This window comes from Cyclopterus lumpus, chromosome 20, assembly GCF_009769545.1.
Source record: "Cyclopterus lumpus isolate fCycLum1 chromosome 20, fCycLum1.pri, whole genome shotgun sequence".
Taxonomy (NCBI): domain Eukaryota; kingdom Metazoa; phylum Chordata; class Actinopteri; order Perciformes; family Cyclopteridae; genus Cyclopterus; species Cyclopterus lumpus.
The window spans coordinates 12164968-12179601 of NC_046985.1; the positions used below are offsets into that span (position 1 = coordinate 12164968).

Below are 14634 nucleotides of genomic sequence, written 5' to 3' on the forward strand. Positions count from 1 at the left end.
TTTTTTTCAATCACTAGAGCCAAATCAGCTCAGGTCACAAACAACATTCAGATTAAGCTGGTTTCAAGCCTTTGGACCAGATGAAATATTACTGATGCCAAAAAAGTGATTTTCTGTGGGTTTTCATGTGGAGAAATATGACTATTTTTTGATAATATCAAGGTCATACGTTTAGGATTATATAAAAAGATGAAAGAAAGTAGAAGAGTCACTATTATTTTGTTGAATTTATTCTCTTATTCTATTCATTAGTTCTCTATAGTGCTTTTCAACATTCATAAAAAAACAAGCTTTTTTCCTATAGGTGCAGTATATGACATAATAATGACACTTTCCATTGAGATTTAGACTATACACACATACAACTTCATTCACTCAGCCCATTTAGGACCATTGCGTAAACAGCAGGTTATCACATACAGAACGACAGCTTCCCCTTGCCACGCACACACTTTCAGTATCCCACAATCCCCCTGTTTGGTCTCAGCAGGTCATGCGCGCCACTCCAAACTCCAGGCTGACAACAGCTGGCTCCTCTTTGGCCAACTCGCTGTTGTGTGTCCCTTCCAGCTCTCCGTAGCTCTGCTTCCTGCTCTCGCTGCCACTGCTCCCCTCCACTTTCCTCTCCGTGTCGGTGCTCTCTGTGGCCTCCTCGCCCACCTCCTCCTCCTCCTCCTCCTCCTCCTCTTCCTCCACCTCCTGCTCGTCCTCCTCCTCCCGCCGCTGCACTTCTTTGTGGTTTATAGGCGCCCCAAGAATGAGGGAATCGGGACGTGGCGGGAGGGTGTTGGAGTTGGAGCGCTGATCTCTGGAGGGTGGAGGAGGGTCAGAGGTCACAATGGGGGTCACACCGAGTTGGTGGAGCCGCTGGAGAGGGAGGGACAAGACAACAAAAGAGAAAGACGTTTTCATTCAGGAAGTCAGAACCAAACCGTGTAAATGCAGCCATTTACTCGTCACCTTTTGATCGTCATGCTCCAACTAACATTACCCGTTTGAATATTAAACAGGTTTTAAGATTAATATTTATATTCCGATAGATTAGGTTAGATTTTACGTGCGTCCACTAATAATGTTTTTGGAAAGTAAAAAGAATTTCGGTAACAGAGAAGCTGGTTGTAATTATTGTATCTCAAGACAACAAGATAATTACCTTGTTATTTTAAAGTTATGGCTTTATCGTGTTGTCTTAACAGAATAGTTGCTTTGTTCACCACACAAGATATTTTGTTTTTTGTGAAATGTTTTGTCTAACGGTGCTTATAATGTATCATTGTCTTAAAGAACCCCGCCCCCCCATGCCATGTACATCAAGGGATTGTTCCATAGGCCCTTCATAGATCATTAGCGTGTATAAACTCACATTCTCCAGTGCTTGCAATGTGCCCTCTGCCTCGCGGCTGTTCTCTCTCAGAGTTAGAACCGTTTTGAGGATGGACTGCCGTGGGTGCATAGACCGATCAAACTGGTGGTACATGTTCCTCCAGAACCTTGAGAAAAGGAAACATACCATAAGAAGCCTAGTTGAATGACAGGGGATAAGGGTCAATTGTGGAACAGTTGTAGGGAGGTGTTGAAGGATGTACGGACTTGAAATGGTAGGGCAGAGTGGAAGGCTCCAGCACAGGGTGCGTTTCAGAGTACGCCAGGCTGTAGAACGGATTCAAGTAGTTCTGCTTTTCACTCATTAGATATGCCCACAGTGAGTGGGTCCGCTCTCTCATCCTGAAAACAAAATAGCACTTAGAGATGCATAACACATTTAAAGGCAGCCCAATTGGGGCTGAAAGAGGTTTTCAAATTGATTGAACTACTCTCTTTCTTGCTTTCTCACACACACACACACACACACACACACACACACACACACACACACACACACACACACACACACACACACACACACACACACACACACACACACACACACACACACACACACACACACACACACACACACACACACACACACACACACACACACACACACACACACACACACACACACACACACACACACACACACACACACACACACACACACACACACACACACACACACACACACACACACACACACACACACACACACACACACACACTAAATGTCTCTGTGTTCTATCGAGAGAAAAAAAAAGGTTTCCGTCCATGTTTTCTTGACTTTATTTATGCTCCCAGTGCAGATACAGTTAAGATAAATTATTAAAAGTATTGTTTGTAACTATCAATTGCTAAAAAAGATTGGAGACTGTACTTATGCTCCGCTACATTCAGAGCCATAGTTACACGACCACACATAGCTTTTGCAGCTGCAGACACATTTTATTTGGTGGAAAGTAGGGCAAAATGTCTCTTTGGATTGGAAAGCCTGCACATGGACGTTTCCCCACACAGGACAAGGGCGGGGCCCTTCAGGCTGTTCCAGTCGAGTCTCAACACTAAAGGTGACCTTGCTTTTGCCATTCGGGCCCCTCGGCTTTGGAACGACTAACCTAAGGAGATGAGGCTAGCAGAATCCGTAATCTCATTTAAATCACTTCTTAAAACCCATTTTTACAGACTTTTATGCAATGTGCTCTTTTTCCTTTTAATTTAAATGATTATTTAATAATATTGTATACATGTTTTTATCGTACTGATTGTTTTTATTGTTTCATCTATTGTACTGTTTTATCAGGGTTTAAATTTGATCTTGCTTTGTTGGGCCTCACTGCTGAGCTTTCTGTTATATTGCTTTGCTTTGTCCGTCAAAGCACTTTGTAAACTTTTAAAAAGGTGCTATATAAATGAAGTGATTTTAATTATGAAGGTTTGTACACAGAAAAGTATCTGGAAGTCAATGTAGAATTTATTGAGCATGGAAACGTTATCCTTTATGTCGTTTTCTGCGCAAAAGAAGCCAGGCGGCACAGAAAACTACTCTCCACAGATGTGTGTGTGTGTTGGAATCACCGCAAGTCCTCTCTCTGTCTCTGATTGTTGCCAAGGAAGTTTCCATATTGACAGGAGTGGACGTGTTCATGAATCTGCAGCAGGAACCATTCGCTGAACTCAAAAGCCTACGCAGAGGGTTAACATTAAATAAATACAATTAGCTCTCCACATATACACAAGCTTGTGTAAATACAATACACGCCTACGTAGCTCCCACACACCTGTGGGAACTGCTCTGTCAGCTGCCAGACACCTTCCAGGAACTGAGTGAAGATAGGGGACACTTCCTTTGGATCCCCGTCCAACTGGTCACACCTAAGGGTAAACAATATAAACACATAATATATATCACATACGGCCATGTGATAACCAATCATTTACCAAGTACTGTAAATAGTATATACGCTGGCTTATTTGATCCAGTTGAAACCTCACCTGTCGGCAAACTTGTGGCCAAAAGAGATCCAGTCTTTCTCTATCAGTACCTAGAAGAGTAAAAGAAGAAAGATCAAATTTGAAGCACGAGAGACACTATTTAGCAGAAGAGTAAGCTCATATTATTATCAACACTTAAGTCCTTTTTTTCCACAAGCTCCAAATTGTTTGTGTGTGCACGTGTATGTATGTATGTATGTGTATGTATGGGTGTATGGGTGTATGTGTGTATGTGGTCAGTACCATGAAGCCCTTGATAGTGCGGTAGTACGGGTCCATAAGCAGCGCCCCCAGTGAGCAGACCTGTGATGTTCTGTCCCATCCGTCTGAACAATGAACCAACACGCTGGCTCCTTCCACTGTCACCGCCTGGGGTCAAGAGAGAAGACAGACAGCAGAGGATTATGGCATGACATTTTTTTTTAAAGATATTAATTAAGCGGTCCTTGAAAGTCACAGCCTATGATGAACCAGTGTAGTCGGGCCAGTGATGAGAAGTGAGGTTTAGGTGGACAGCCAAGTTTGAAAGAAGACAGGGATAATAAATAACAATTGCTTTTATTGAATGCTTTACACTTTAGGAATATGCCTAAATGAAAAAAAAATGTGCGAAGAAATTCTTAATTTAGACAATCTGAAAATCAAGGAGCAGGAGAGGGGAAATGTTTTACCTTGCTGAGAAAGATAGCTGCATCTATGACAGCCTTGATGTGCCGCAGCCAACCGCAACTCTCCAGGCCAACCAGGTGGTCGCTCATGGATAGAGACCGAGTCCCAATCACTGAGACAGACGCGTAGTCATTTCAGGAAAAACAATCATTGACTGTGAAGTGCCCTTAAAGAAACTGCAATGACATTTGTGTTTGAGTAGCAACATGTGTTAAACCTTCTAGCAGTTTCTGCAGGCTGGTCCTCATGACGTGGATGTTTTCAATGCCAACAAACTGGAAGCGGATGTTGGAGTAGTTATCCTCGTTCTCATAGCCTTTACCTGCTGCTCGATTAGCGAGCGCATTCAACTGCAGGACAGAAAAGAAAAAAAAGAAGGGGGACAAAAAAGGACTTAATTTTAAGCCAGGTACACACTGCACATTTAAAGCATTTCAGAAGAAGCTTTGGCTGTTACTTTTGGCCTGGTATCCATGACGTAGACAAATCGGCTGTTGTGATTGGCCTTGCTGATGGCCTGCAGCATGCTCTCATCCTCTAAGCACCGCGCACTGAACCCAGAGAGAGGCTGACTGCATCGACACACTGCCGCCTATCAGGGAGAAGAGAGTATGATGATCAGAACACGGCAATTCCAAAACTCACAACTCAAACTATAACTTAGTAGCTAACAAATGCCTATTTTGGTGTCGTTGTGACTCGTGACAAACACCAGTGTGTGTTCCTCGTGAAAAGTAGATTCTCTTCTGTATATTTATAGCCTCAGAGACCAAGTGCACACTCGAGGCAAGATACTCTGAGTTTTCGTCTCTTGTATTAAGGATTCTATTTAATTTTTTTAATGTATTAATCTTACAGTTTTTCTCGATTGCTTAAGCACACACAATTAGCACACCCACAAACCCAATTAGCAAAACACCTCAGATCCTTTGCAAAATGAAAACACTCTTGTAAAAACTAATTTATCAAAAACATATTTTGTTACCGTATGAAACACACACGTTGCATATGACTTCATTTGGTTTGGACCAGTTACACACTGCTGTTGAAAACCTACAACACTTTTAGCAATTCTACTTGTGAAGTACACAGAGAAAGTGCAAAACACCGCGCACATTTGTTTTATTTTTTATTTATTTTCGTTTCCTTATTGGTGTGTCTTCAATCAAGCACTCTTGTGTTTGCGTACCTGACTGCTGTGTTTAATCAATTGGCACAGAGGTGTGGTCATTTGCCATTCAGTGCTTTGGAATTGCAAGAAAGTGACATCTTGATATACTTCTGTGTGTAATGTACAGAAGTGTGTTTAGTGTACATTGTGCTTATAGTGCTGCAAATCTGGGCCGAGTTTTGCTCCTTGACTGTACGGTTTGGATAATTGTGTAATACTTTTGATTTTAGTGTATATTCAATCGTAAAAAAACTGTAATTTACCTTCTATAATGTGTTTCTTTTGAATTTTTCTCGATGCTTTTAATCTTTTGAGTGCTTTGAATTGTCTTGTTAGTGAAATGTGCCTATCATCCTCCTCGTAAAACTTACAATTTAACAACTACACCGCCCATGAGTCTGCTAAAGCCAAAACAAAAACAATGGTTACGGGTCAATCTTTAATCAAGTTAGGGTCAATCTTTATCAAACTGGCTGAGTTCAAATGTCAGAACTTTGCATGCCCGTGTGCGTCTATGTTTGTGTTGTTCCTATCTAATCATAAAATACACGAGTGAGTAGATATACACAGGTTTTGTTGATTTTTTTCGTGCACCTATTCATACAACCCAAGAAAAACTGCCTTCATTGACATGAATCCTAAGGCCTTTTCTCAAGCACCACATTGGCAAAAGACATATTTCTACTTTTCTTACTAATAGGACATTTAGAAAATGATTATCATTAGGTTGTTGGTCCTTTTAACTTTGTGTTATATGTGTAATGCTAGTACACTGCAGCACCTACTAAGGATTACCAATTGGCTTTGTGTTTTTACTGAAAACATTTGAAAAAAAAACTATTCATTGATGGAAGAACATTTTCTGTTGGACACCAATATTCTGCCACACCTGCAGTCTTTGGTAAATTCTTTTGTATTTTACATTCTCTCTACAAACAAAAAAAACCCCACAACTTAATAAAATAAATACATTTAAAAAATCCTGTAAAATGGTACTCATACAGGACCTTCTTTTCTTGGTAGAAGTAGGTGAGTACAGGAAAGCGTCCTTTGCTTCTGAACTTGGAACTCCCCACAATGATAGGCTTACTGGCTGTGATGGGCACATACAGGTCGCGTGGATATGTCTCACACACCTGGGAAACCAAAACACAAAACATGCACACGTCACATACACAAAAGGGATTGCCAGGTGTCTCCTGATGAGTGAGCGTTAGAATTAGTGTCACCTGAAACTGTGCAAAATGGTGCAGATAACTAAAGTCCATTAGTTGATAGTAAAATAAATTAAAGATTATACTCTAAAAACTATTCTGTGCTTTAACAAGTCATGTTACATTTTAAACAGAAATGGGACACAGCTATAGCTTTGGTTCTGCCCTTTCCTGGAAATAATCACTTTTGTAAATGTGGACTAAAGCTCTGCTTGTCTGTCATACTAGCGCCCTCTGCTGGACATGTATGCATTACATTCTCACAATGTGTGGTAATCTAAAATACTACCGCACCCCGAGTTAAGACAGCCTGAGTCTATTACAACTATGTGATGCCTTGCCTCATGTTTGAGAAGGCAAGCCTAAAAAATTTACACAAAACACAAGATAACAAGTATTACCAAGTGTCAACACAAGAATAGCTATATAAATGATTGTTTGTTTTGCACTGTTATCATGTGACATGCACAAACTGTCCACTGTGTGGGTTCTTCTTCTCAGCACACAAAAGAAGCATGCATAACTGCAGCATCAGATGTAACAAACAAGCACCAGGAATTGCCAAAATATCCTCCAGTGTTTTGAATGTGGGGCCTCAGATGAAGCTAACTGTCTACCTTGTAGTCTCTGTTGACGTTCGTGAGCTGCCATTGGTCGCAGGGGACGCCCATCCTCTCAAACTCCGCCCCGAGGTCGATGATTTGCCATCCTTCCTCCCTCTGTTGGTCGTTCTGTTTGGGGTTGTAGGAGAACGCGTAGAGCTCCTGGTAGGACACTGAGGGAGCCAGAGAAAGAGCCTTAGAAATACAAATGAAACGCAGGCATGCGAACGTGGACAGAGAAAAGCAAACGATCTTCCACAGACGAGCTGAAACCCACCGGGCCGTAGAAGACGCAGCAGCGAGCTGTAGATGTCATGGCAATCTCTTTCTCTCTGGACCACAAAATGAACCAACCGGAAGTTGCGACACTGGATGACCAGAGGACAGCCCGTGGTGGTCAGAGAGAGCTTCTCCACAGACGCTATGTGGTGATGCAAAATCTGCAGAGGAGGGGAGAAGTAGAAGGGGCAAAAGAGAGAGACAGCTGATGAGCTTTCAGTGAATGGCTTTAGGCTGCGTTTTGGTTTGTTTCCATTTATTTACTTATTCATGTTGAAAGAAAAACAACAACCAAAATACAAATACATTGTTCAACAATTACAGGAGTATACTGCTAGAGATTCTTTGTATGCAAGGGGCCGTTTTGCCTGGACTGTGTAGAGAATGAGCTCCGACGCCTTGTCAGGGTTGCAAAATTCCGGGAATATTCAAAGTTGGAAACTTTCCACAGGAATAAACGGGAATATACGGGAATTAACGGGAACGTTTGGGGTAATTTAACTGTATTTACCTTGTCATAAGCAGACATGCATGCAAACATTTATAATACAACTTTTAAAAATGACATTTTGTGAGTAGAACTTTATTCTTTCATCGAACAACAAAAACATGAACGTTGAATAAAAAAAAGGTGTATTCCCTATGATCACCACCCCCCAACCCAATTTTCAGGTCTAAATGCTTTCTTCCTGGACCTCATCAACGTCCTCCTCACTGCTGTAAAAAGTTAGTCTACTGTAAACAAATAAACTTGGTATTAAATTGAACATGGCTTCAGTTTACCAAGTAATCAATATGCTATATGACAAACAGTGTTGGGAAAGTTCACTTTCTACATGAACTAGTTCAGTTCATAGTTCACACATTTTAAAATGAACTAGTTCAGTTCATAGTTCAAAATGTTAAACTAAGTTCACAGCTCCAAAAAATGAACTAGTTCAGTTATTTTTTTCAATATGTTGCTAGCTATAATTAAAATCTCTATCTGTCTGCAATACCGCTCTTGGCCTCTACGCAACTCGGCGCTCTCACACTTGGCGGGCATAGGGCTGAAACGTTCAGACACAACACTGATGACAAAGACGTTCAAAAACGTTTATATTTCAGGCAGACAATGTTCCCAACCAGCTGCATTCAGGGTCCAGCTGAGCTAGGCGTGCATAGTCTTGTTCTCAACTACATTTAAGTTCCCAGTTATATGCTTTTGCAAAATTCCCAAAATTCTCGAGACAAAATTCCCGTGGAAACTTTCCGGAAATTTACCGAAAACTTTCCGCCCCTTTGCAACCCTACGGCTTGTATGTTGTCAGTAGTCCGTGTGTCCCTGAATATATCTAAATATCAGATTCCTCCCTATTCAGTATCAGCTTTGATGTCAACAGACATGAAGAGATGGTCAAAATGAGGATCAGTGTCAGTAAGAAGGTGAGAAACGTTGTGGTTCTCATTATTTTCTGCACCTAATGTATACTAAAAATTATGCATGTCCAGATTAACTAGTGTAACACTCTTAAAGCCTAACCACAAGTAACCTGAAACAAGTCCATTTATTTCTAACAGGTCTTGATTTACAAAGTAAAACAACTCTCCCTCCCTCTTGCTGACCAACAGATTAATCCTAAATTGCCTCCACAAATGCAGACACATACACGTATGCTGGCACACGTATGCTGGCACACGTTTACAGGCGGCCATAGCACCAAAACACACACAGTGTGCAGAAGGAGACAACACTCCACGCTGCACAAGATAAGCCCACAGACAGAGAGGAAAAGAAAAGGTTCCCCTTGTCTCAGCATATAAAGCAGGAAGGAGAGTGGGGACGAGGTCACGGCGCAGAAACTGCTGCACTAAGCATTTTGAACCACGCTAACCTTTCCAGAATGCAGACCAGCAAGTCGAAATACAGAGAGTACTATTGTCACTCCATCATACAAACAGGATACAACATTTTGCAATTGTGTTTGCCATTGTAACAGAAAAAAATAAATACAAATACATTTTTTTTTAAAGGCTAGCGTCAGCAAATCAGGATGCACTACTAACTGCAGCCAACGACAATAACCGAGTTGTCAATTGGCGGAAAGTAATTCTCTTAGAAGATGGAGGGAGACAACCGGATACCTTGCAACTTTATAATGGAGGGCTTTAAACCTCACCCCTACTTCCTCTTACCACACGCAAGTTTACCCAACACACTGCACACTCACCCTCCCTTCTTTGTGGTGGCCACGCTGAAGTCTCTTTCAAACTGGCTGCAGAAACTCAGCGCGAGGAATTTCCGACAGCAGCAGCATTGATTTGGTAAGAAGCTACTGGCAGCATTACGCCGGATAAGTCCTTCCAGTACGTAATGCAAACATTATACAGTACATTGCAGACTGAATGGTAACAAGTATGCGCTACAAGCAAGTCCATCTTGTCAAATGAGCATCCTCATTAACCGGATATAATTGTACCATCCCACGTCTGACGTTTGGTAAGTTGGCACCGTCGGGAGAAAAAACTGGGACACATGGAGTCATAGCCAGGAGAACATGTTTCCACTGTCGACATCCACTCCCATTCTCCCTGTAACCCTGCACGAGTCTGGTGGACCACACCCAGCACGGTGAGCCGAACTGTATTAACTCAAAGAGCATGGTGTCTTAACGCTACATCCACGCGGAGCGTGACTGGCAGCAAGCAGTCTCCACCAACACGACTCACCCAGATCTCCTGCGCGGCAGATGTCGAGTTGTTTGAGCTGCTCTCCACAAAGATGAGATGTGTTGCTGTGAGGTACAGTGTGCCATTTGTGAATTTGTTGCTGAAGCGATCCAACAGCCTCACCTGCTCCACCTGCAAAAGACACACAGACACACAAAAAGTATTAAACAACATGCATCCGCAGTTAAACATCTTCATCTGGGTGCAAAGTTATGGATGGGGTAAACTGAAAAAGAAGGAAGGTAGGCGATTGCAAACAGAACAGTGCTGTTCATGGCACTTGGCACTGGCTCCAGCTGGCACATTACCTAATCCTGATCACCTGGGTTTCAATTCTAACTGCCAGATCCATTATAATGAGTCACAAATGTTTTCTGGACAATGGTAGAAAAGTCTAATTACTTAGTTTTCACTGCACATTGTGACGAATGTGGCGCAACTCAAGTCAAATGCAACTATTTATTGCTCTATTCTCTCCTTTCCCAGTCATTCAAAATGTATTCTCAAATACTGCAGGTGTGTAACCCCAACTCCTCCACACACATGAGCCAGCAACATGTACTGAAGTCACACATGTTCACACAGGAAGTAGATTGACGTCCACTAGTCGTGAAGAAACAGGTTTTAAGAACTTAAGGTGGTCAGAACGCCCGTTCATGCCCCAAATACTCATTGTGTTGATTATAACAATGACAGTGTTGCATTCCACTCAAATCCCTCTGTGGCACTAAAAGCCATTATAATAATGGAAAACAAGGAAAGTCAGCTGATTGTAACTCGTGACCTTCACTCTGTGTCTAAAAGGTCCGTACGACAGTTAGCGGCGACTGCGGCCAACTGTCCAAATCCATGATTCATCATATTAGCGGTTGTCTGGTTGACTCAGACATGCTCTCCTTTTCTTCCGTTTTCCGGTCATTCTCTGATATGGAGAAATATTTGAACCTATCTCTGTCTCCCAGCAACCAGTGGGCCTCAGCTTTGGCATCAACAGGCTACTAAGAACAGGTTACTAAGAACAGGCTACTAAGAACATAGTACATAGAACAGGTTACTAAGAACATAGAACAGGTTACTAAGAACAGGCTACTAAGAACAGGTTACTAATAACAGGCTACTAAGAACAGGTTACTAAGAACAGGCTACTAAGAACAGGCTACTAAGAACAGGCTACTAAGAACAGGCTACTAAGAACATAGTACATAGAACAGGTTACTAAGAACATAGTACATAGAACAGGTTACTAAGAACATAGAACAGGTTACTAAGAACATAGTACATAGAACAGGTTACTAAGAACATAGTACAGGTTACTAAGAACATAGTACAGGTTACTAAGAACATAGAACAGGTTACTAAGAACATAGTACATAGAACAGGTTACTAAGAACATAGAAGAGGTTACTAAGAACATAGTACATAGAACAGGTTACTAAGAACATAGTACATAGAACAGGTTACTAAGAACATAGAACAGGTTACTAAGAACATAGTACATAGAACAGGTTACTAAGAACATAGAACAGGTTACTAAGAACATAGAAGTCAGTAGTGTGTGTGTGTGTGTGAGGGGGGAAGGAGTGGTTAGTTGTTTATGTTTAATATCTGTTGTCAACTAATAATGCAATATAAGCTACTTTGACTTCAATGTTCACCAAATAGCTTGAAAAATCTCCCAATACTTTTTTCTCACGTTAATCTTTTTAAAGTAGCATCAACTAATTTGTGGAGCTGGTTGACAAGTAATTAGTAGAGTATTTTATTAATTATTTTTACACCAAGTGAAAACACGTTTGCTTTCTTGGAAAGCAATGAAATCCTCCTCCGCTGTTTTATTCAAGCAACCAAGCAAGAGGATTTGAGACAATAGGGCCACACCCAGCCTGCTTGCGATCCCACCCGCTTGATCCCAGCCCGTCACCTATAAGATCCCAAAGAATAGGGTGCACTGTAATGTATGACCCCCCTGGAGCCTCCACAATGAGGTGTAACAGGTCCCTTAGGCCATGAAGAGAGCCTAGACCTTTCAACATACACGCCCTTCACTTGATTACACACATACACACACACACACACACGTGTCGCAACCAGCGAGCTATAGAAGTTTATGTAGGATATGTGTCGTTCATTTCAATGGAAAGTTACCTGAAACCATCAAGGGGTGCAATCTACAAGTAATGGAACGCTGACATTTTCTTTGCTGTGTTGCTTTTGTGCTCAATTATTCTAGATTTGAGGTAAAACAATGATTATGGTGCTGTCTGTCTAAGCTTTAATCTGAAGGTATGAATCTACATACTGGGCGAACCGTGTATAAACTGGAGCCCTTACAACTAAAAATAATGCTTTGAGTGTGTGTGTGTGTGTGTGTGTGTGTGTGTGTGTGTGTGTGTGTGTGTGTGTGTGACATAAAGGGACTACCACTTGCATTTCGTTGTGCAAGCCTGTGTTGTAGAATGACAATAAATGAACCCTGAACAACCAATCACTGTCAGTATCCAAGCCATCGTCGCTTCACTGCAGCCCACTGCTCCTTAATAACTAAGGATGGGTCAAATGCAGAGAAGAATTTCCCCACTGGGGATCAATAAAAGATACATTATTTACAATAATAATCAATAAAAGATACAATTATTATTATTATTATTATCACCAGCCACTTGGTATAGTTTCTAGAGATGCTCTGCAGGGCCTGCCTTGCTTTTATGTTCAGGATACGTGTCACCATCATAACAAGTGAGACTTCGGTTAGGTGCCTCCAAACACTCGGGGGCGTACAGGTGTGCAGCCCCCTGTACATCACCATGCCATCATGCTTGGATGTAGTTTGGTTTCTCCTCGTGGTGTTTTAAAAATCACACTGGATGCACTGCCTGGCTTGGTAGTGTAACTTTAACTCAATCAATCACAGGGCTTGCAGGAAGTAACATTTCAAAAGAGACAGAGCAGCTATTTGCTCTACGGGGGGGGGGGGGAGAGAAACAAACAGCTCATTGATGCTCGTCACGTTTGACACTTCTGGCTGCTGGCGACACCCGCTAGTCGTCTTTGCCATTTGATCCACAAACAATGTAACGAGCCTTAACAAAGATGTCTGTCACACGTAATCACTCTCGAACATTGGAGGAATCCCATCTGAACGGGCCGAGCTGCTGACTGTTTCCTGTCCATTTGCAATGAGCTAGGTTAGAGCTGTTAGCTACCTTTGGCGTTCGGATGTGCTCCATTTCCCCGAGTCCAAACAGCTGTCAGCGACTGCAACGAGCTTCACACGACGACTTCCGGCGACAGATGTAACATTTGGCATTTGTTAAGTCAATTTGCTGCACAAATCGCCTGCACTTTTTTTCGGAGGCATACGATATGTGTTTATTGGCAATTATTCTCCTCCTCCATCCGCGTCAAGTTCCCGGCAATCACGTCAACACTTGGCGTTGCATACCTTTCAAAGTAAAAGCACGACTTCATGTAGGTCTGTAACCACATGGATCACGAATGTAGCCCAGGAATGTGCGCACGCATGTATACATGACTGGGGTCCTGACTGACATCTTCAACCTGTCACTGGCCCAAGCAGCTGTGCCAACGTGTTTTAAAACCACCTCAATTGTGCCAGTGCCAAAACACTCCACTACAGTGACTTTCGCCCTGTCGCACGTACACCCATGATCATGAAGTGCTTCGAGAGGCTGGTCTTGGCTCATCTCAAAACCTGCTTACCGACCACACTGGACCCCGTCCAATTCGCTACCGCAAGAATAGGTGTACAGAAGACGCCATCTCCACAGCGCTTCACTCCGCCCTCTCCCACCTCGACAATAAAAACACTTATGTGAGAATGCTGTTCATCGAGTTCAGTTCAGTTCAGTTCAGTTCAGTTCAGTTCAGTTCAGTTCAGTTCAGTTCAGTTCAGTTCAGTTCAGTTCAGTTCAGTTCAGTTCAGTTCAGGGGCGACTGTGGGTCAGCGGTTAGCAGGTCTGTCTTTCAATCAGGGTGTTGGTGGTTCAATCCCCGCCCTAGTCGATGTGTCCTTGAGCAAGACACTTAACCCTGCATTGGGGCTGTGTGCTGAGTCCTCTCCTCTACTCCCTGTTCACCCACGACTGCGCACCTGTTCATGGTTCCAACACCATCATCAGGTTTGCAGAGGACACAATGGTGGTGGGCCTCATCAATAACAATGATGAGTCGGCCTACAGGGAGGAGGTCCGGCAACTGGCACTCTGGTGCGCCAACAACAACCTTGCCCTCAACACCGGAAAGACCAAGGAGATCATTGTGTACTTCAGAAAGACCAAACGCTACACACACGCCCCCATCCACATCACTGGAACTGAGGTTGAGCGTGTCTCCAGCTTCAGGTTTCTGTGTGTCCACATCTCCGAGGACCTCTCTTGGTCCCTCAACCCTGGTCAAGAACACCCTCAACTCTGCACCATGTTGACATCCCCTATTCGTTGCCTCAGTACCTGTACTCTGTGCAATGACAATACAGTTGAATCTGAATCTGAAATAAACAGAAGTAATAATGGTCTTGAAAATAGATGTGTGTGCTAATATGCAGATGTAACCTTAAGGCCGACAATTATTTCAGTTTATTATATGCTATTACCATATGGGG

The 14634-nt window shown here is 42.5% G+C and overlaps 1 protein-coding gene across 1 annotated transcript; it reads right to left on the reverse strand.

The window, feature by feature from the left end:
- Positions 1–208: 208 nt before the first annotated feature.
- mtmr6 (myotubularin related protein 6) lies at positions 209–13436 on the reverse strand. The gene is made up of 15 exons (XM_034559583.1): positions 13217–13436; positions 10014–10145; positions 7303–7465; positions 7041–7198; positions 6217–6345; positions 4496–4630; positions 4256–4388; positions 4041–4150; positions 3613–3738; positions 3370–3419; positions 3156–3249; positions 2953–3059; positions 1591–1725; positions 1364–1490; positions 209–867 (listed from the first exon to the last, which is right to left on the reverse strand). Exons 1-15 carry the CDS (start codon positions 13238–13240, stop codon positions 484–486), a joined length of 2007 nt encoding a protein of 668 aa, XP_034415474.1. The 5' UTR covers positions 13241–13436; the 3' UTR covers positions 209–483.
- Between the last annotated feature and the right edge of the window lie 1198 nt (positions 13437–14634).